The sequence below is a fragment of the Perca flavescens genome, chromosome 13 (genome assembly GCF_004354835.1).
Source record: "Perca flavescens isolate YP-PL-M2 chromosome 13, PFLA_1.0, whole genome shotgun sequence".
Lineage (NCBI taxonomy): Eukaryota > Metazoa > Chordata > Actinopteri > Perciformes > Percidae > Perca > Perca flavescens.
The window spans coordinates 26,275,988-26,296,952 of NC_041343.1; the positions used below are offsets into that span (position 1 = coordinate 26,275,988).

A 20,965-nucleotide genomic window follows, 5' to 3' on the forward strand; every position below is an offset into this window, starting at 1 on the left:
CTCACATGCATATCATTGAGGTCTAAGAAATACAACACAAAACATTTGCAAAGCCAATTTTTTAAAGCCAGCATTATTTACATCCATGTTGCTAATTAGCAGTCTCCTTCATGGATGTATAAAGAACATGGATACAGCGTTCACGACAGAGAAACGTTCATTCCTATGAGAGTTGCTCAATGGCGCATGAAGCCAAAAAAGTTCAACTTCCTTGCGTACAATTCCCTGGATGATCGGCGCCGCTTCTGCACTATGTTTTGCGGGGGTTGGGATGGTCAAAAAAATGTATCGACTGATTTACAGACGTCTCATTCGCCATGTAAGTTTATGGGAAAATGTCTTTTTGGGCCCCATGGCATCATGTGATGGACACGTAAGTTGTAATTCCACTGTTTACCCGCTATGTCAAATCAGTCATATAATACATCCATGTGTTAAATTGGCTTCAAAGCACGTCTCACTTCCTGGGGCCTGGTCTCCTTCTCTGCCTGAGTGCCTTGGCGCCACCAAGTGTCGATCGGGGGAATATCAGGAATGTATATCACGTAACCGCCGCGCTCAGCTCATCAAAAACATTGCTCCACAAATTCCACAGGGTACTTTTAAGGACAGTGAAGGCATCAGATAAAAGGATCGTACATTTCATTTCTCATCAGTTAAGACGAGTGGTGGGAGATATGAATACAATATTCTATGGCAATATGGGTAATTCTATATATTGTAATATTGATACATATGGTGCTATAGTACATTTTGTGAAGATTCTGGTTCATTATAGCTTTATTTTTTTTATCAGCAGTTCAAATCGGTTATGATAACATTGCTATTGACAAAAAGTAATTGCTGAGATGGGAACATGGCATTGCAACAACTAAGTCACTAACAGGGCAAGGAACGTGCAATGAAATGATCAAACAGTTTAGCCAAATCATCTAGACCACTTTATTTAGTAGTAAACTTAAAGATGAGCACATATGATTGTTGGTGCGAGTCCCTCACTGCCATATACTGTTAATATTAATGGACAAAGCATCCGGTTCAGCAAAGTCCTGCAAATGCGGAAGTGCCTTAAACCTGTATTCTATCTGAATCCCAGCAGGTGGCAAAACATGCGGTTGCAAAAGGAGGTCGGTTTCTGTAGAAGTCTATAAGAAGGTGACCCACTTCTCACTTGATTTATTACCTCAGTAAACATTTTCATAATGAGTTTATGGTCTCAATCGCTAGTTTTAAGTCTTCTGCAATAAATGAATGATGTTCATTTATTTAAATATAGTCTTGTTGATTTTAAAATCGACGATAAAGCAGGGGGTGTTTTAGGGCGTGGCTATGATGTGATTGATAATTTGTGGCTTGTCTTATATGTAATATAACTATTGGACAATGATATATTTTAAACCTAGCGAAGCTAAATGTTACCTCGAATTATGTAGGCTAGCTTTCAGCAGCAGTTGCATCCAGATTGTCAGTGTGTAACGTAGAGTGTAAGCAACTCTCAGCTTACTGACAGTCACAGTCAGATTCCGCCCAAGAGTCTATGGCTCCTCCCTCACGTCTAAAATCGTCACATCCGCAACCAAGATGGCTGCGCCCGTAACGGCAAACAATGACTCATAGCAGATCTCCACAAACCAATGGGTGATGTCACTACACAGGAACTCTACACTAAGTACAGTAGGTCAAAGGTGAACCAGGAATTTGGTCTGTAAGTGATGGATGTTTACAACAGAAATTTTAAGTTCAACCTCATTTTTTCTCTCCAAGTAAAGCTGACCAACCCGTTTAAAAAAAATAAAAACCTGTCTGATTGTCTAACAGTTCATGTTTTTTGGCTCTGTCTGACTTGTTTTTAGTGATGTTGCAGGGTTCCTAGATCTTAGCAGCTGAGTATAAAGTCACAACAGAGAGAAACGATGGCCAAAAATTCGAAAATAATCCAAGTTGTAATGATCTTTTAAATACGTCAGAACCCAAGGTACTTCATCACATATGCAAACAATCTAGTTAATCTAACACTGCCATAGAGCAATCAGATTCACTGATCCAACTTTTTCTCCCTGTTACCAAAACAAATACCGAAACACAGGGTGATTACCGATACAGAGTGATGATCTGATACCAGTGCTATCATTTCCCAAGTTTAAAATCTGAATACCTAATTGCATGAAACTCACTGAAGCGTTTTAACACAAGGTAACACAAGGCCAGGGATGGCTGTGGCAACACACCGTGACTAACTGAATTTAACCCTTAAAACAACAAAAATGTCTGCCCAAAATAACCGGATACAATCAGATACAATAAAGGGGACAGCTCCCATGGTATAAATGGTAGAGAAAACTCTCTGTCAGCTGAAAAATTCCCATTATCTCATAGCATATACCTTCATATGGCCCCACCCTAGCCTGGTCAAGACATAAATAAACACAAATCAGTGGAAGAGATACAGGGGAGAGGAGGAGTAGAAGGAGGAGGAGGATAAGGGCAGCAGGAGGAAGACAGACATGCTGAGAGACAATGTGAGACAGAGAGAGAGGGGGGAGCATTTCATTAGAGCCTGCTCTTTATGCTCGCATGCTCTGCCACTGCAGCTTCATTGCAGCCATAAATATCGGCTAGTTGCATCTGAGCAAGAATAACACCATCGACCTCTGGGGTGTGGGGGGGCAATGATGACACAACCTCTCTGATTGTCACATTCACATTGTGAGAAAAATGTAGTCATTGTTAGTGTAAAATATTATAAATATAGAAATAAAAATAAAAATAATTAAAAACATTTTGCACTTTATCTGCAAACATGAGAGCACAGCAATCCAACCGAAGTCTTGTTGAGATGGAGGTTTCTTGCTTTCAAACCAAAGATTGAGCTTTTCCCGTAGTAAACATTATTACCAGAGCCACCACTGGGGAAGAGTGAAGATCCACAGGACCTAAATAAAAAATCTAATTGTAGAAAGTATTCGTCATTGTATATTTGTTTTTTATTCTCAAATTAATTTGCCCTAAAATCCATACCATAAAAAGTTAAAAGTTAAAATCAACAACATCACTGCAATTTGTCTGTGTTGGAGAAGCACAGAAAAAAAAACGTGGCCAGGCCTATCAGGGTAGATGCTAAACAGCTTAACAAAGCTACATGTTAAAGAGATATTAAAGCTAACCCATCACATTTTGCCTTTATTTTACCTCTTTATCAATATATTAGACAATTTCCGACAGATTGAAGTCCTAGGGACGGAAGGAAAGTGATATTGTGGCTTCCTTGTTGTTACCACAGCTTTCACAACTAAACTTTAAAGAGGACCTATTATGCTCATTTTCAGGTTCATACTTATATTTGTATTTTTTGTTTCTACTAGAACATATTTACATGCTTTAACACTAGAACCGCCATAGCCTACTCCATTAAAGTTGTGATTAAAAAAATGATTTTGTAATGTGTGTGCTATGTTTCCCTCCTGCCCTGCCCTGCCCTTCCCTTTATACCTACAATATGCTGCACATGCCTATATTGTCATAATGATAGAATAACAGTTATAAAAACTAAAGAAAGGTGTTTTTAGTGTTGTTTAGTCGCCAGGAGAAGGGCCGATTAACGTTGGTACTCTCCTCCGCAGGCAAATTGACGATTGATTTAAATAATGGCCGTACAGCGCATTGAGACACTTGGAAACTCATTTGCATGCCAGTATTCACTCACATGCACCTATAATCACACTAAGGTATGTTGGCCCACAGTATTCATCCTTTCATACGTGTAAAATATCAGAAATGAAAGCGAAACTAATCACACTTTCTGTCGGACTATAAAAGTTATCACGAGACAGGACTACTGTGTGTGCAGTGTACGCTATAATAATATCAGGAAATGTTATTTATGTGTTAAGTACTTTGCTGCCCATGGCTGCCGCACCTGTATTCATCCACGGTCTGAGACGCTCTGTTGTAGCGCCTGTCTCTTTAAGCCCCCTCCCAAAAAAGCCCAGTCTGCTCTGATTAGTCAGCGTTTTTGGGTCTTCCGCATCTGTGCTCTAGGCGTTTCTGTACCATCATTGCAGCCGGGGACTGACTATAACGGAGTATAGCGGTACCTTCATCCCTGAAAAATCACCAATAAAGGCTTCTAAACCAAAAACCACACAACTGATGTGAGCATGTAGCTACATGTAGCAGATGTAAACGCTGCAGTACGTGCCTGGAGCAGATGACCGCATAAAGAAATCCAGCAGGGATTTACGTCAGCTTGAGCCGAGAGTAGAAAAAGCTGTAGAAAGTGGAGTGTTCAGAAAGGTTTGAAATCTGAGGTTTTTTGCACACAGGGATTACTTTTTTAACGACGTTTATCCTTAATATTTAAAGTGTTGGCCATGTTTAATATGAGAATCTGACATTGTAACATTGTATACAGTATATGACAGAAAAGAATAGGTCCCTATGGAGTTATATTACTGCCATTAGTCAAGAGCGCATTATTTCAATTTGAGAGCATTTCTCACTGATATTACGTTCAGATTTCTTGCTCTCACACTCAAATAGTCACTGCTCGTGCTTAGATTTGCTCTGCTTGTGCTCAAACTTTCTGCTTAGACTCAGATATGTTGTTGTTTGGACAGATTTCCTGCTCTCAGCTTTGAACCTTCTACTCGCACTCAGGCTGATTCTGCTCGTTTGCAAATTTTCTGCTCTCGGATCTCTCCTGCGCGCTTGGATTTTTTTGTGTTATAACCCTGCCAAAAGTCAACAACCAATAGAATGCGAGCTGTAGTGTTGACCAATGAAATGATCCCTGCCCCGTTGAGGGTGCGTTCACTTTACGTTAGAACGTCTGTTGAGGGCGGCTGCACTGTAACCGATAACTGTAACCAAGTTTATATACCCCTGCGCCGTTCATTGCTTTATTATAAGTATATGTCAACAATGTGCACAGAATGGTCGACGCACTTTCACCTGCACCCATCAGGAAACGGGAGAAAGCTTTGAAGTGGGACATATGAAGTTATGTCCACAACTACGAGGGTGAGTAACATAACTTAAGCACCTAGCTAGCTAGCTAACATATGGCGCTAGCATATAGCCTAGCTTTGATGTCCATAAACAAATAGATTTTCTTTATTTTATAGCTAGATTGAACGACATATGACGGACTGTATGTGTATATGTGATGACCTCACTTTGTATTTTTTCCTCGTTTGGTTAACGATGTTCCTGGGATTTGGCTGATTTCATGTTAGAGCCAGTAGTAGAACCTAAACTGTAATATAACTGAAAGAACACCAGAAACTGGATTGTTTGTGTCAGCTTTTGCATCAGGTTGTGTTGTTCATCTTCATTCCTTCATATAGCATTAGTCTGAAAATGATGAATTCATATCAGTCTGTTTAAAAAGTTGTAACATTAAGTACAATTTCACCACTATAATAAAAACAAATCTAGAAATGATATGCTTTCTTATTTGTCCCTAAATAGCAGTTATTTGTTTAATTAATACAAAGCAAACTGAACTGAAAAAACAAGTATTTTGTTTCCCGTTCTTTTCATCCAGTTGGGGCTGAGGGGCTTGACCCCTGTTGATCTGTGTGTGTCATATCCCCAACCCATGATAGCTAGAATTCACCCTGCTGCTCCAGATCTACCTACTGTATGGCTGACTACAGACTAAAACCATCTGGTCCAGATCTACCTACTGTATGGCTGACTACAGACTACAACCATCTGGTCCAGATCTACCTACTGTATGGCTGACTACAGACTACAACCATCTGTTCCAGATCTACCTACTGTATGGCTGACAACAGACTACAACCATCTGTTCCAGATCTACCTACTGTATGGCTGACTACAGACTACAACCATCTGTTCCAGATCTACCTACTGTATGGCTGACTACAGACTACAACCATCTGGTCCAGATCTACTTACTGTATGGCTGACTACAGACTACAACCATCTGTTCCAGATCTATCTACTGTATGGCTGACTACAGACTACAACCATCTGGTCCAGATCTACCTACTGTATGGCTGACTACAGACTACAACCATCTGGTCCAGATCTACCTATTGTATGGCTGACTACAGACTACAACCATCTGCTCCAGATCTACCTACTGTATGGCTGACTACAGACTACAACCATCTGCAAGTTTTGTTTGTAGTGAGCATCAACAGCTGCACTAAAAGTCTCTTGGGTTCATATGGGACTTGGTTGTTCTCCATACTGCATCACACACTATATTATATTAGTATATTTTTTGTTTTGTTATATTAGTACAAACAACAGTAAGTATCATTACTTAACCACAGTATATATTATTCTGGTGTACACTGTTGACTTGACTCTAATACAGACAACAGTAAGTATCATTACTTAACCACAGTATATATTATTCTGGTATACACTGTTGACTTGACTCTAATACAGACAACAGTAAGGGCGTTTTCACACATACCTCGTTTGGTCCGGACTTTCGGACTTTTTAGTTTGATCCGAACCAAAATTACAGGTGTGAAACCTCCCCCGGACCGCGGTCCGGATCAAAAGACCAAATTTTGGTCCGATAAAAAGAGGTGGTCTCGGTCCGGACCAAACTGAACCATGGTCCGGTTCGTTTATAGTGTGAAAGCATTTTTTGGATGGTTCGGACTTTTAGACCAAATACAAGAAGCTCTGGCAGGCTCTCCTTGTGTTACAAGACCGGGGAAGCTCCTTTAAGGTGCTTAGTGAGAGAGAGTGACGGTGAATGCGTTCAGAGAAGACAGCTGTCGGCTATCAGAGCAGAGAATACATCAGCAGTTTATTTGTTAAGTGGTAAATGTACAGCGTAGGTTTCAGTTTGTCTCTGAATAAATGCTCCAGAAAGAAAGTTCCCGTGTCTTGCTTCTCAACATCACAACAAAACAGAAAGGGCCGCGGCAGTAGGGGGGAGAGCAGCAGTCAGTAGGGGAGAGCAGCAGTCAGTAGGGGGAGAGTAGCAGTCAGTAGGGGAGAGCAGCAGTCAGTAGGGGGAGAGCAGCAGTCAGTAGGGGAGAGCAGCAGTCAGTAGGGGGGGAGAGCAGCAGTCAGTAGGGGAGAGCAGCAGTCAGTAGGAGAGAGTAGCAGTCAGTAGGGGGAGAGCATCAGTCAGTAGGGGGAGAGCATCAGTCAGTAGGGGGAGAGCAGCAGTCAGTAGGAGAGAGCAGCAGTCAGTAGGAGAGAGTAGCAGTCAGTTGGAAAAACTCCGACACAGAGAGAGGATATGAGAGGACGAGGAAGCCCTTCAACAAACCAATCAGTTAGAAGTATCTGGAGACGTAGCTCACGTATGTGATGACGGCAGGACGTAGGTTTGTCACGTATAGATCTTTAGTGCGCTTGCAAAACTGCAGTGTGAAACCACAACTTACCGGATCAAATGTATACAATGTAACAAATACATGAACCTTGGTCCGGACCTTGGTTCGGACTTTCATGTGTGAAAACACCCTAAGTATCATTACTTAACCACAGTATATATTATTCTGGTGTACACTGTTGACTTGACTCCATGCTATTGATTATACATCACTTTAACTTACCACTACCTCATAACTTAACCTCAATTGCTCTTTTATAGTCAATTTATAAACCTATACTAGTTGTATATACCTCATATTTAATTGAATTATTCTTAATTTGTGTTGCAATACCTGAATCAACCTGTGAACACTAGGCTTATCTTATCTTTATTCATAACCCTGCTCACAAACTCACCTTAAACTGGGTCATCTGTTTGCCAATATCAATGTTCCTGCTACAGTAAATCCTATAGGCAAATTGTTCTGCTTTCACCGTTGTATGAACAATACACTTTTAAGGTTTTGTGTCAAATATTGTGCAATTTGTTATGAATTACTCATTGTTTTGACAAGGTAAATTAAAGCTATTTACCAAGTGTCAGCTCTGGTCAATTTAATTGTACTGTTTTTTTTTATAAATGTTATGGAAAATGAAAAAAACAATTTGCCTTTATCAGGGTTTTAATTTGTTGCAAATATGAACATGGTTTTAATAATCTGTATCTTATTGCTCTGAAAAACTACAATGATTTAAGAAATATCAGTGATACTTATCAACATTTATTTATGAATTGATTGAATATATTAGCAGACATTACAGGCACCTATTCATGTCAACAGAGAAAACAATAGTTTGTTCTCTCTTTTATCACTTTGATTATGCAGGTGATGGTGCAGAAAGAAGGGTGAAGTCCTTGTAGATCTCTGGCACTTTGAGAACAGAAAGATCCAGCAACTCTCCACTGTTGTCTTTGTATAGTATGCTCCTATTAAAGACAAATTCATAGACATCAACACATAAGATATTAGGTGTACATAGCTTTCTTTAACATCATTACTATATATATATATATATATATATATATATATACATACCTTACCTTATCTGATTTGGTTTTGTGGATATCAGTAATTTTCTCTCCCAGGCCTGGTTGTGCACGCTGTGAATTTAAGCAAGAAACATAAATGATAAGTGTATGTAACATGATTTTACTATTATATTACAACAGGGGTACTTCAGTCACACCTAGAAGAAGAAAAACAAACAAACAAAACACTTGTTCTTTTCTGCTCAGTTTGCTTTGTATTAATTAAAAAAATAACATATTTAAGTTGCAAATAAAGCATAACATTTCTAGATCTGTTTTATTATAGTGGTGAAATTGTACTTAACAGACTGGGTCCGTGTACTTTTTCGTTTATTCGATTTTCATTTCATAAACAGGTATTATAAAACAAAAAATGGTTATTTGATTTTCGTTTTAAAATATGAAATTTGAAATTGAAATACAAGGCGTTTTTTCCTTTTCATGATAAAAAGGGGATGGGAGAAATTTAAAATATGCTGTGATTTTCATTTTCTATCTCATATAACAAAAAAAAAAAACACTCGAAAATAGAAATGAAAAAAGGTCCCTGTACTTTTTCGTTCATTCGATTTTCATTTCATAAACAGGTATTGAAAAACAAAAAACGATGGTTATTTGATTTTCGTTTTAAAATACAACATTTGAAATTGAAATACAAGGCATGTTTTCCTTTTCATGGTCAACAGGGGATGGGAGAAATATTAAAATTTAAAAAAAATTAAAATATGCTTTGATTTTCATTTTCTATTTTATATAACAAAAATAAAATCACTCGAAAACAGAAACGAAAAAAGTCTTGTTTTTTCATATTCAGAGACCGGATGTTGTCATTTCCAAGGCAACAGCGCCAGCCTAGCCTACCAGTGTTGCTTTCAGCCCAGGCTAAAATTACTTTGGAAACCTGTAATCTTGATAATGCTTGGGGGGAATTTTATTTCATAATGTCACATGTATTTATTACCCTCTCTCCCTGCCTCCCTCTGACTCTCTGTGTCTTCCCGCCACAGACAACTTCGCCCAAAGAGAGTCGAACCAGCTGACTGAGGAAACAGAATTTCAGTTCACGGCTGTAACGGTACCGTTACGCCACCGTTAACAATCCCAGCAAACTTTCTGTTGCTGCGTTAAACTTGCTGATCTGGCAGAGAGTCACCGGGAGTTCGGGATCAGATCATGGGGATCAGAACTCCGGTGCTGGGTCTAATATTCTAATATTAGCTGCTGCTGCTGCACCTAGCTAGCAGGTAGCCACCCGCCCTGTGACCTCGGTCCCTGCGGTTCGCTGGCGTTACCCGCTCTAGCTGAGCTGGGAATCTGCTGCGCTTGTGATTTATTCATATTTTCTTTTCTTTGCAGTGATATGCTATGATGCACTGATGCCAGGCAGGCTTGCTGCTGCTTTTAGTCAGAGTCTGTGAGACAACAAAACTTAATAAAATATAAAATATAAATAGACGGAATAAATAAAAGTCCCCTGAAATAAATATAAGTAAAACATATGTATTTAGGCTATTGAACTATAATGACTAGCTAATGCCTATATATGTATTGCCTCATTTATGTATTTCATGTTCTATTTCATAGCCATATTTATTATGTAAAGGGTGGCAAAAAACGGATGATCAGTCGCTTAGGAAGTTATAGGCTACAGTTTCCCTCAACTGCAGCTGGGACATTCTAACGCTTAACGTGAAAAAGCTTAACATTGTTTAATGTAACTAAACAGTCAGTTATCAGTCACATAACGTCCATAATAATTGGACTTTGGTTTAGATTTTTTGACAGTTTTCAGTGGTTATGAGTAGCAATATGAGAGAGAAATTTGGTAAACATTGACCATCGCTTAGGTACATTAAACCACATTAAGCTTTTTCATGTTAAGAGTTAGAATGTCCCGGCTGCAGTTGTTTTTTAATACCGGTTTATGAAATGAAAATCGAATGAACGACAAAATACACACTGATATGAATTCATCATTTTCAGACTAATGCTATATGAAGGAATGAAGACTAAATTCTGATGAACAACACAACAGTGATGCAAAAACTGACACAAACAATCCAGTTTCTGGTGTTCTTTCAGTTATATTACAGTTTAGGTTCTACTACTGGCTCTAACATAAAATCAGCCAAATCCCAGGAACATGGTTAACCAAACGAGCAAAAAATACAAAGTGAGGTCATCACATATACACATACAGTCCGTCATATGTCGTTCAATCTAGCTATACAATAAAGAAAATCTATTTGTTTATGGACATCAAGCTAGGCTATATGCTAGCGCCATATGTTAGCTAGCTAGCTAGGTGCTTAAGTTATGTTACTCACCCTCGTAGTTGTGGACATAACTTCATATGTCCCACTTCAAAGCTTTCTCCCGTTTCCTGATGGGTGCAGGTGAAAGTGCGTCGACCATTCTGTGCACATTGTTGACATATACTTATAATAAAGCAATGAACGGCGCAGGGGTATATAAACTTGGTTACAGTTATCGGTTACAGTGCAGCCGCCCTCAACAGACGTTCTAACGTAAAGTGAACGCACCCTCAACGGGGCAGGGATCATTTCATTGGTCAACTCTACAGCTGGCATTCTATTGGTTGTTGACTTTTGGCAGGGTTATAATACAAAAAAATCCAAGCGCGCAGGAAAGATCCGAGAGCAGAAAATTTGCAAACGAGCAGAATCAGCCTGAGTGCGAGTAGAAGGTTCAAAGCTGAGAGCAGGAAATCTGTCCAAACAACAACATATCTGAGTCTAAGCAGAAAGTTTGAGCACAAACCGAGCAAATCTAAGCACGAGCAGTGACTATTTGAGTGTGAGAGCAAGAAATCTGAACGTAATTGAGAAATGCTCTCAAATTGAAATAATGCACTCTTGACTAATGGCAGTAATATAACTCCATAGTTAGGTCCATATGTGTTGTGAATGTGAAAATGAACTGCTATCTCCTCTGTCAGCTCTAGACACTGAAAAGAAATCAGGCCAATTACAAAAGCTGGTCAGTTTGACATCATATTGCATGAGCTCAGTATTATTCATTAGCTCGCCCAGCCAGGCTCTCATTGGCTAGCTGTTAGCCAATCAGATTCAAACAGCTTAGCTTGTTGAATATTAATAAGAACTGGCAGAAATCAAGCTGAGTCTTCCTGTAGGCTTTCTGTACCACTAGACTGGCTTGAGACAAGGTAACCAAGGCATTTCTTCCACAAAAAATGTTACAGAGTCCATGGTAGAACTTCAGACATTACCAAAAAGTAATGAAAATACGTGTGGCAGGGCACCTTTAAAGTAATTTGTAATTTATTTCAGGTTTAATCGTGTGAGATTAAATAGGGTTAACAGAAGTGTCAGAAAACAGCACTGCCAGGTTTTTGGTGGAGACTAAAGACTCAGAAGTTGTATGAGCTAAAAATGTTAAGTCTCTCAGGGAGCTGAGATCCATGGAGAAGATTTACCAGTTTGGATGATTCAGTTTTTTTAAGCGTCCACTCGCTGATATCAGACTGCTGCTGGCAGGCTTTTAATAAGAAGAACATTTTCCAGAGTCTTTTGAAAGTGACACGGAAATGTACGTCTACATCTGGATATTTATAGAAATCCACACAGTGCTTCGATAAAAATGCTGAATTGAAGTGTTCCTGTTTCGGGTTCCTAACCTCCTGACATAAACCAATGTCTGACATGAATCGTGTCCTGACAAAAATGAAAAGGATGCTCCTCCTGCTTTTTCTCCTCTTGACTTCTTCCAGTTTTCAGTCTGCATGACTGACATCAGCACAGTCCAAAACACATAATCTGTGTGACCCAGTTTCCATGGCAATGCACGCTGCTGTTGCTGCTGTAGCGGCACACAGGCAGAAGGAGGTTACTCCATCCAGAGCCACAGCCTGCTGTGTGAGGGGGATAACAGTGGCAGGGGAGTCAGCTCACTAAACCCTGAGGCCCTGCATCTGATATCATCTGCCACTGAAACATACACACAGTACCGCCTTATACAAAAAGACTAAAGAGTGGAGTGGAACAACAACTGATGACTACTGACATACTGTTATTTTGTGAATTATTTAGTCATAGGTCATCAAACTCGCTTCATAAAGGGACCTTTGGCTCTGAGAGCTCCCTGATGTGAATGTTTTAAAAGTGCAGTAACTGCTCCCCATTTACTGTATGCCAAGTTGCATAAAATTATCATATTTCTTAAGGCAATTTTGATTAACTGACAACAGTGCCTCACTGATTAGTCTGGCAGGCAGGATGTACAGTGCTGAGCCTGACATCCGGTGCGTCTCTCATGTCCCTCTTGCTGTGATGATGTCACAATGATGTCTATTTTGCAAGGGCACCGTCGCTGCATCATCTTTGCGCCACCCAGGACAGTTGGGATTGGTTTAAAGCAGGGGTCCCCATCCACCGAGCCACAAAGCATTTGCCAGCGAGCCCCGAGTAAACAATATGATTTGACAATAAAAAAAAAATAAAAAATTAGGGCTGTCAAAATAAGGAGTTAATGCAAATTCCTTTGACCTGCACTAATTATTTTGACGCGTGATTGACGCGCTCGTGTTCTGTGATTTTGGCCTCGGTCCGCTCCGTAGTTTGGGAAATCAGGAAGCGATGCAGCAGTAACGTTGTGGATGGCTAGCAGAAACCACAAAGTGCTCCGTGACAACATCCAGGGGATCCCCAAACCCGCCAAGCATGAATAGTATCTCCGGTCTGATCTACAGTACGAGGATACTCGAGGTGTGCTGAAGGTGTTCCTGGAGAATCCAGGATAATCAAAGAATGGTCGAATAGTTCCCAGTCAATAGTATTTTTTGCTTGAAACGCACATCCCTATTATAATCTATAAATTAAATATATTATATTTGAAATATAAAAATACATTAGCTTCTAATTTCATGTTGTCCCAGGCACTTGGGAACCCATCAGCTGTGCTGGTGCAGATAAACATCATAGTCTGCTATGGTTTAATTGTGTCATGAACTTACCTCCATACTAAACTATTTTGGAGATTTTGGGGCCTTTTGATGGTTAAAAAGATATAATAAACCAAAAATATCTATCAGATTAAAATCTGCTGAAACTCTTTAACTGCACAAACCAACTTACCCGAGGCCTCTTCCAGACCACACGTCCGATCCTGTTGCCCTGGTAAAAGAGCGAGTTGTCAAAGGTAGGGAAGCGGGGGTCCTCAAAGAGCAGGCCACTCTGCAAGCACTGCCTCTTTAGGGTGGAGTACTGCTGCCCCTCGAAGGCCTTCACTGTAGTGAACATACTGCAGCCCTGAAGGACACAACAAGGAGGACCAGTCAGAATAAACTTGTATATCACATATCACACGGACAGAGACGCATCACATCATCGCACTTTCACTCACGCATTTATTTTTAAACACAATTCCATCACAAAAACTACTTTTTCTCCAACAACTAACATCCCCTGGCATTTTTAAAACCAACTTCTATCCCTACATTTCAGCTCTTCCACTCACACACACACACACACACACACACACACACACACACACACACACACACACACAAAGCTGACTGACAGCAGAATCCAGCAGACTTTAATACTTTAACAGTGAAAGCTGTCAGTGGAAATAGGAAGTCGATGTGTGCTGCTGCCTTGAGCACAGCCTGGATTCACTGGGTCAAAATGATTATTCTGTCAATTCACTTATATCCCCCCGGGGCTTAATTATCAATGCTATGCATTAAAGGAGCCATGTACACATTGATCAGCTCAGTACTGACAGGGCATACAGATGGACTGGTTAGTCAGCGTGGAGGCAAACTAACTAACTAACTAACTAACTAACTAACTAACTAACTGGAACTATTGACTACTGACTATTGACTAACTGTTGAAGGGACAATCACAGACCTTTCTTTTCGACTACATTTAATTGTATCACTATAGTGTCTCTCCAGCATACATGATTGCTCATTGTTATGATATATCCCTAACATCTTTGGTAACATTTTAAGCACACAAAGGTAGTCATTTAGTATCAGCTGTAGCTTTCCTCATCAACATCAGCTCACAGCAGCACTTGCGTTGCTTGAACACATAAAAATGTTTGGTGCCATAGTAAACAGTTTAAAGAGCTTTAACAGGAGTCCTCTTAATCACAGTAAGACCTTATTAGAACCTAACAGTGCACAGATCTGCCTCTGAAATTAACATGAACTGACTGTAACACAGGTTGGGCAGGTATTAGGTTATTAGGGTAAAGGATTAGGTAGATTTGCCTAATTTGAATGTGTAATTTCAGGTTGTGGAGATGAGGACACTGGAGGCCACCTTTGTAAATCTTAAGCAGTGGTAGAGGTCAGAGGCTTGACAAATCCACATCTACATGCAGATCAATACAGGCCTGCTGTCCTCAAGGTTAATTAGCTCATTGTTCATATGTCAGCAGATAAATGACAAGAAATTGATATGTTCACAGAGTTTATTTTTCAACTGTAAAAGGTAGAATATGTACTGAGCATCAGCTGTTTGTTTACACATGGTGTTCCTCCCCGGCTCAGAGGGGGGGAGAGAGAGAGAGAGAGAGAGAGAGAGAGAGAGAGAATGCAGGGGTGATCTAGAGAGTGAATAAAGATTGGGAGCGCTGAACAAAGCAGTAAATCAGAGGTATAAAATTATCTTTTCAGATTGTTGTACGGTGGTTAGTTCTGAAGCACAAATACACACACACACCTCCGCGGGAAGGTGCCGTATTGTCGGATTATGAGTGAATGCAGATCTTCATCTTGCCTGTTTCGTGTCAGTTTAGTCTATATCAACGATGATTCATTTACGGGATTTCTCCGGTGCCGCCGGAAGATCCCCCAGATCTCCCTCTTTTTGGCCGGATGTCCGTCACCTTCCACTTCCTTTGTGTTGGCATTCTAAACTCCGGTCGATTTATGAGGACTATGGTTAACTACTCCTCATATCTCTGCAGGTTAAATCCAGAAACAGTTCCACCAAAACAAGTTCCTTCACCAGGCTATTTTGCTGCGGCCCTGTTGCTCCGTCCGGTACTTAGCACCGCCCATGACGATTGTGATTGGTTTAAAGGAATGCCAATAAACCAGTGAACGCTTTTCTCCCATCCTGGAATGCTGTGTGGACTAGCCAGACCCTCCTCGGCAGCGCTGTGGAGGAAGGTCTGGCAACTAGCTACTAACTGACGCTGTGCTACAGCAGGAAGGCATTAGAGAGACGATGTAGGAGGGATCGTTCCTCTAGAACTCTTGCTAAGCTCTCAGATGAGTCATTAAGTCGTTTTTTTAAGAAGAATTGCACACAGATGAACCAGTGCATATGCATCCAATCCCACCTGGTAATAAAGCATGGTAAGAGAGCAAGAAAAAAATGCATGTTGATCCCACTGTAGGCTACATACACCCAGAATGCATTGAATGCATACAATTAGATATCAGCCAGATGTAAAGGGCATGATATGTACAGTGTGATCTCATTCTTAAAAGAGTACTCCACCAATTTAGCATTGCACTTTAACATTGTTGGACTCACGATTAGAAGAAAGTATTAAAATCGATGCAGCAGAACCAGAGATATGGTCTTATAACTGTATATTCCACACATTGTTCTCCCTTGTCAAAGAGTGGTGCTTACATACCCCGCAAAACATCTCAACTGCCAACAGTTTGGACAGAGATTGAGGTGTGTTACGCTAGTAGCAGCTAATGTAGCCTCGAGCTGCTGAGGCCTGGTAAGTTCACTTCTTTCTAACTCCACACTTCCAGAGTTTTTCAATTTTAAACTTGTAGTCTTCAGCCCCAACTGATGCTGACTCATGAGACATAGATTTTGAACCAAAATTGCAAAAATATTTTTCTGGATCCAGCCACTCAAAAGAGAATATTAGCTGGTTTTCATATAGTCTTCTGTGATAGTAAGCTGAATATCTTTGGGGGTTTGAACTGTTCAGACAAAATAAGCAATAAGAACATGTCTACCTGGTTTCTGCGAGCTGATTTCATAGTCAACACAAGTACGCAGAACCCAGGTTGCAGCCCTAGTAAGATTACAGCAATCTAAGTTCAACTATCTTACAGAGATCATATTAATAAGCAATTAGTCACAGAACCAAATGAACAATACAGCATGCAACAATATAAAAACGAAAGAACAAACATTAACAACATGTACTTTCAGTGAATGTTACCAATAATATTACTGTATAATCTAAAATTCATTGTCTATTCCAACCGGCACACTGCAGCACAGCAAAGTAATAAAACCAAATCCAGATGAAGTCTCTTAATGTAAATTTACTACCAAGCAGCACTATCAAATATAGTATTTTTTAATTGGGCTGAATTGACCTGTTCACCTCCCAGCAGTGCTCAATGACATCTAATATCTCGGGAAAGGAAATGAGCAGAAAAATGAAGGGACGCCCAATCAAAAAGGACAACAGGAGCAACTTGAAATCTGATGACAGTACCTTTCAAATATCATTAGCCCGAAGGCATTAGAAAATAACTTTTCCTGACATTCAGGGAGATCCAATTCTTACAGTAGACTCATGTGATATGTTGAATAGAACAGGCTGTGAAACTGGCAATGGAGCAGCATTATAAAACTCAAAACTGCACAGCTAAATTTCAATATCAGCTTTAATATGGTAATCATACACATTTAACCAGTTAAAGTGCTCATATTATGCTTTATCCTTTTTTCCCTTTCCTTCATTGTGTTATATATCTTTTTGTGCACGTTATAGGTTTACAAAGTGAAAAACCCAAAAGTCCACCCCAAAGGGACTCCAACAACAACAGAAAACACTGTTCACAAACTGCTCCAAACAACTCTATTGTAGTCCAGCCTTTACTTCAGAGACAAATGTGCGTCACTTTGTAAAACGTGATAATGCTCACCTAGCTGCTAGCGTGGCACGCCCTCATACTCTGCAACTGACTAGCTAGTAGTCCTTACCTAGCTACCGCGCATGTGCGACTCCCAACAAAGATGGAACAGAAGCACTTAATATGAGCACTTTAAAGTATTCATTTATCTCTATTATTAAATATGTCCATGGATAAAGGCGTCTTCCCTGTTAGAAAGCTGGTCTGAAATAACATCTGGTCTATGTTGTTACAAATAACCACAGCCTTGAGTCTGCAGTCTTTGACCTTAATTAAAGAAAATATCCAGTAACTTTAATACACAGGCATTAACAAGCTAGCCGACTCTTGAGTGAGTGATAAAGTAAATTCCTGGGGGAATGATGAGGTCGCAGTTGGAAGCTAAATCTGACAGATGGCCTGGTGTCTTGGCTTGTGACAGCAATGGGGAAAACCATGCTGTCATCTGGCCTCCGTGGCCGGCCAACAGAATTACCTGCAGAGAGCGAATCCTGAGAAGCTGCTGCACTGGATGCCTTTACTACTATGGCAAGCACAACAAGCACTGCTCTGAATTAAAGCTGAATAAACACAGTATATACTGTATTATACTCCCATTTTCCAAGGAATTCTAATGCGCCCAATCATCCAATGTTTCCGTTTTAAACGGCACTGTCATAAGCACAACATCTAACATATAATAAGGACAACAGTTGCCATTTTACACATCCAGCAGACATGTAGCAACATCAGCATTCATTTGGAGTTGTGATACGGTCATATATTTTTACCTCCATTTTGGTCTCCACCACCTCTTGAGAAAAATATCTGGCTCTTAAACTGCTAAATGCTCCACTTCTTTTACCAGCTAGATGCCAACTCTGCTGAATAACTGACAGACGTTACTCCGTTTGAGATCGGCGCTCCTGTTCTGCACTGTTCTTCCTGTTACGATTCATTTATTTTGGATCAATTATTTTTAAACTGTGTCTAACAAATTGTTCACCACCTTGGGATGCCACGCTCTAAAGGAAAGTTATCCATGCTTAATGTTTCTGCCCTATGTGATGTACAGAAGTCTTTTTTAAAATATCTTTTTAGTTTTTTTCCCCTTTATTATAGCAGCTGAAGAGAGACAGGAAATGGGGGCGAGACAGAGGGCCTCGGGTCGAGTTCGAACCCAGGCCACTGCGAAGGACTATGCCTACACGGGGCGCATACTCTACCGTGGGAGCTAGAGGTCTGATGTACAGAAGTCTTGAAATGTATTTTAGACGTTGCCTGTTGTACTGTATCATTGAACAAATCTTACCATCGACTGTTTCATTTTTCATTCATACCAGACAAATAAATAGTCCTATGTGACCCTAAGATGTGTTGCTCATTGTTCACACAATTTAATGCACAAGATTGTAAACTACATCAACATCTCTGAGCTGTGTGACATTTGATGATGTCACTTGACATCAGACTGAAGATATAAGCATAGCACAAAGTGAAAGCACAAAACTTTCACCAGTAATATGAGTGGGCACAGATGCTTAAATGTGGAAAAGATACTGTTGGACTGCAGACAGATGTTTGGGAAGACTTGATCTGTAATGATGTAAGGTTTTAGCTCTCCTACAAGTGGGGAAGCAAAACAGATGGAAAAGGGATAAGGTGAAAATACATACGAAACTGCCCACGCTGCAGGAAGAATGAGACTGCAGCAAACCAAAGGAGCCTGGAAGGAATCTATTAGTCATAAAGTGGCTGAAAGTGGGCAGTTTGTTTAAGACATTTCAGAGATAATGGGCAATAAAGACAGAAGAGAGACATAATGGGATGTTGGCAAGACGGCATTCCTATTATTCATCATGCTATACATTATTTGATAACCACATTTAAGTAAACTGGAAAAGAGTGAGAGCAGTACATTAATGATGGGCATTTCATTGCACATGATAACGGTCAATGGCAGACAAAGTGTAAAACATGCTAAAACAGGAGAAATAATGTGTTGCAGAGGAGAAAAACTTCTGCCGACGATGAAATGACACTTAAAGAAGTTATGACTGACAGATGATACCCCCCCCCCCCCCCACGCCCCCAAAACAATTGAGTCATGATTCAGAAATGACAGCTCCTGCAGTGGAGAGAGGTGAAAAGCTGGTGGGAAAAGACTTCCAATGAATAATCAATACTCCGAGGAGCAAGTAGAAGGAAACAAAGTGCCCCTTCCACCAGATGGAAGCACTGTGGACATAATAATCCAGTGTGTAATGCAGTGTTTCTAGCCGTGTATATTAATAATAAGCTACACTTCAGTTCCAATGTGTTGATCCAGGATAACAAATAATTCATAATGCTTACACTCTCCTAATATCTGACTGCGTACAAAGCTTGTGTTTCATTGACTGTTTACCGAGCAGTATTAAAATCCTGTCGTGAAGGAAGAGGCCAAAGCAGTCCTAATAAACCTCTCACGGTCCCTGACCGGTCTATGATCTTTGCTGCAACACAAAAGAACAAAGAGTTCAGAGTGCAAACTGCCCTGACTTCATTCTGCTATGCTAGCCTTAGTGAGCAGGGTTAACTGCTATTCAGCAGATGTCAACATTCAAGACTCATTCTACTGCTGAAGCATGGTGCTGTACAGCAGACTGGCAAATGTACCTCAGTAGCACAGAGTTTTGATAATGGTAGAATGGCAAAATTTCGTACCAGCACTGTGAACAGCATTTATCTACAGTAAGAACCACACAGAGCAAACTAAAACAGTACCATGGACAGCTCCTGTGTTACAACACTGAATGGGACCAGAGTGTTTAGCCCTGGGCAGCACTTTTGACCAATCAATTGGGCAGAAAAAAAGTAAGATCTACTTATCCAGGGATGCCGTATTACCAGAGGATAATGGTGTGCCAGCCTACACTTAAACAATTTCCTCCACACTCTCACTGGCATCACAGGGAGAGCCTGCTACTTCAACTGTTTTATTCTGGGTATGATGTGGCCATGTTGTTGCTAGTGACTCTAGGCTACTGAGTTTCTGTGTGGCGGGATTATTTCAATACCGATGTACAGTGTGCATGCACAAGTCAACTCACACTAGGACATGCAAAAGAACAAGGATAAACAAATCCAGTGGTTACATGTGCCCATTAAGCAGCTAAATCGCACATTGGGTGCAGGATGATAAAAATAAAGAATGATGCAAATATTAGAGACAATGTACATGAATATAAGAGGCTGTAGTAATGATGCAATGAAAGATAAGAAACAAAATAAACCACATCTACTCTGTGACTGTCCCTGTTGGTATCTTTTTCTTGTTTCACTGTTTTACGATTATTTTCACTGTTGATTAATCTGTCAATTATTTTCTCGATTAATCGATGAGTTGTATGGTCTACGAAATGTCAACAAATTGTAAAAATGTTGAGCAGTCTCTCCCAAGGACCAAGATGACGTCCTCAAATGTCTTGTTTTGTCCACAACTCAAAGATAATCAGTTTACTGTCATACTGGAGTTTAGAAACTACAACATATTCACATTTAACAAACTTAAACTGATTAATTGATTATCAAAAATAGTTGCCGATTAATTTAATAGTTGAATACTAATCTATTAATCAATTAATATTTGCACCTCTAGTATGAATTTCGTTTTTATGCATTGCAAGGCAACCTTAAAATGTATT

At 40.0% G+C, this 20,965-nt stretch overlaps 1 protein-coding gene across 1 annotated transcript in view; it reads right to left on the reverse strand.

Annotated features, from left to right (window-relative positions):
• Positions 1 to 20,965, reverse strand: part of capn5b (calpain 5b) — a 53,272-nt gene that overhangs the window by 30,282 nt on the left and 2,025 nt on the right. Inside the window, exon 2 of the mRNA XM_028596148.1 lies at positions 13,519 to 13,692. Coding sequence (XP_028451949.1) covers positions 13,519 to 13,683 — 165 coding nt within the window. The 5' untranslated portion in view covers positions 13,684 to 13,692. The remainder of the gene's footprint in view (positions 1 to 13,518; positions 13,693 to 20,965) is intronic.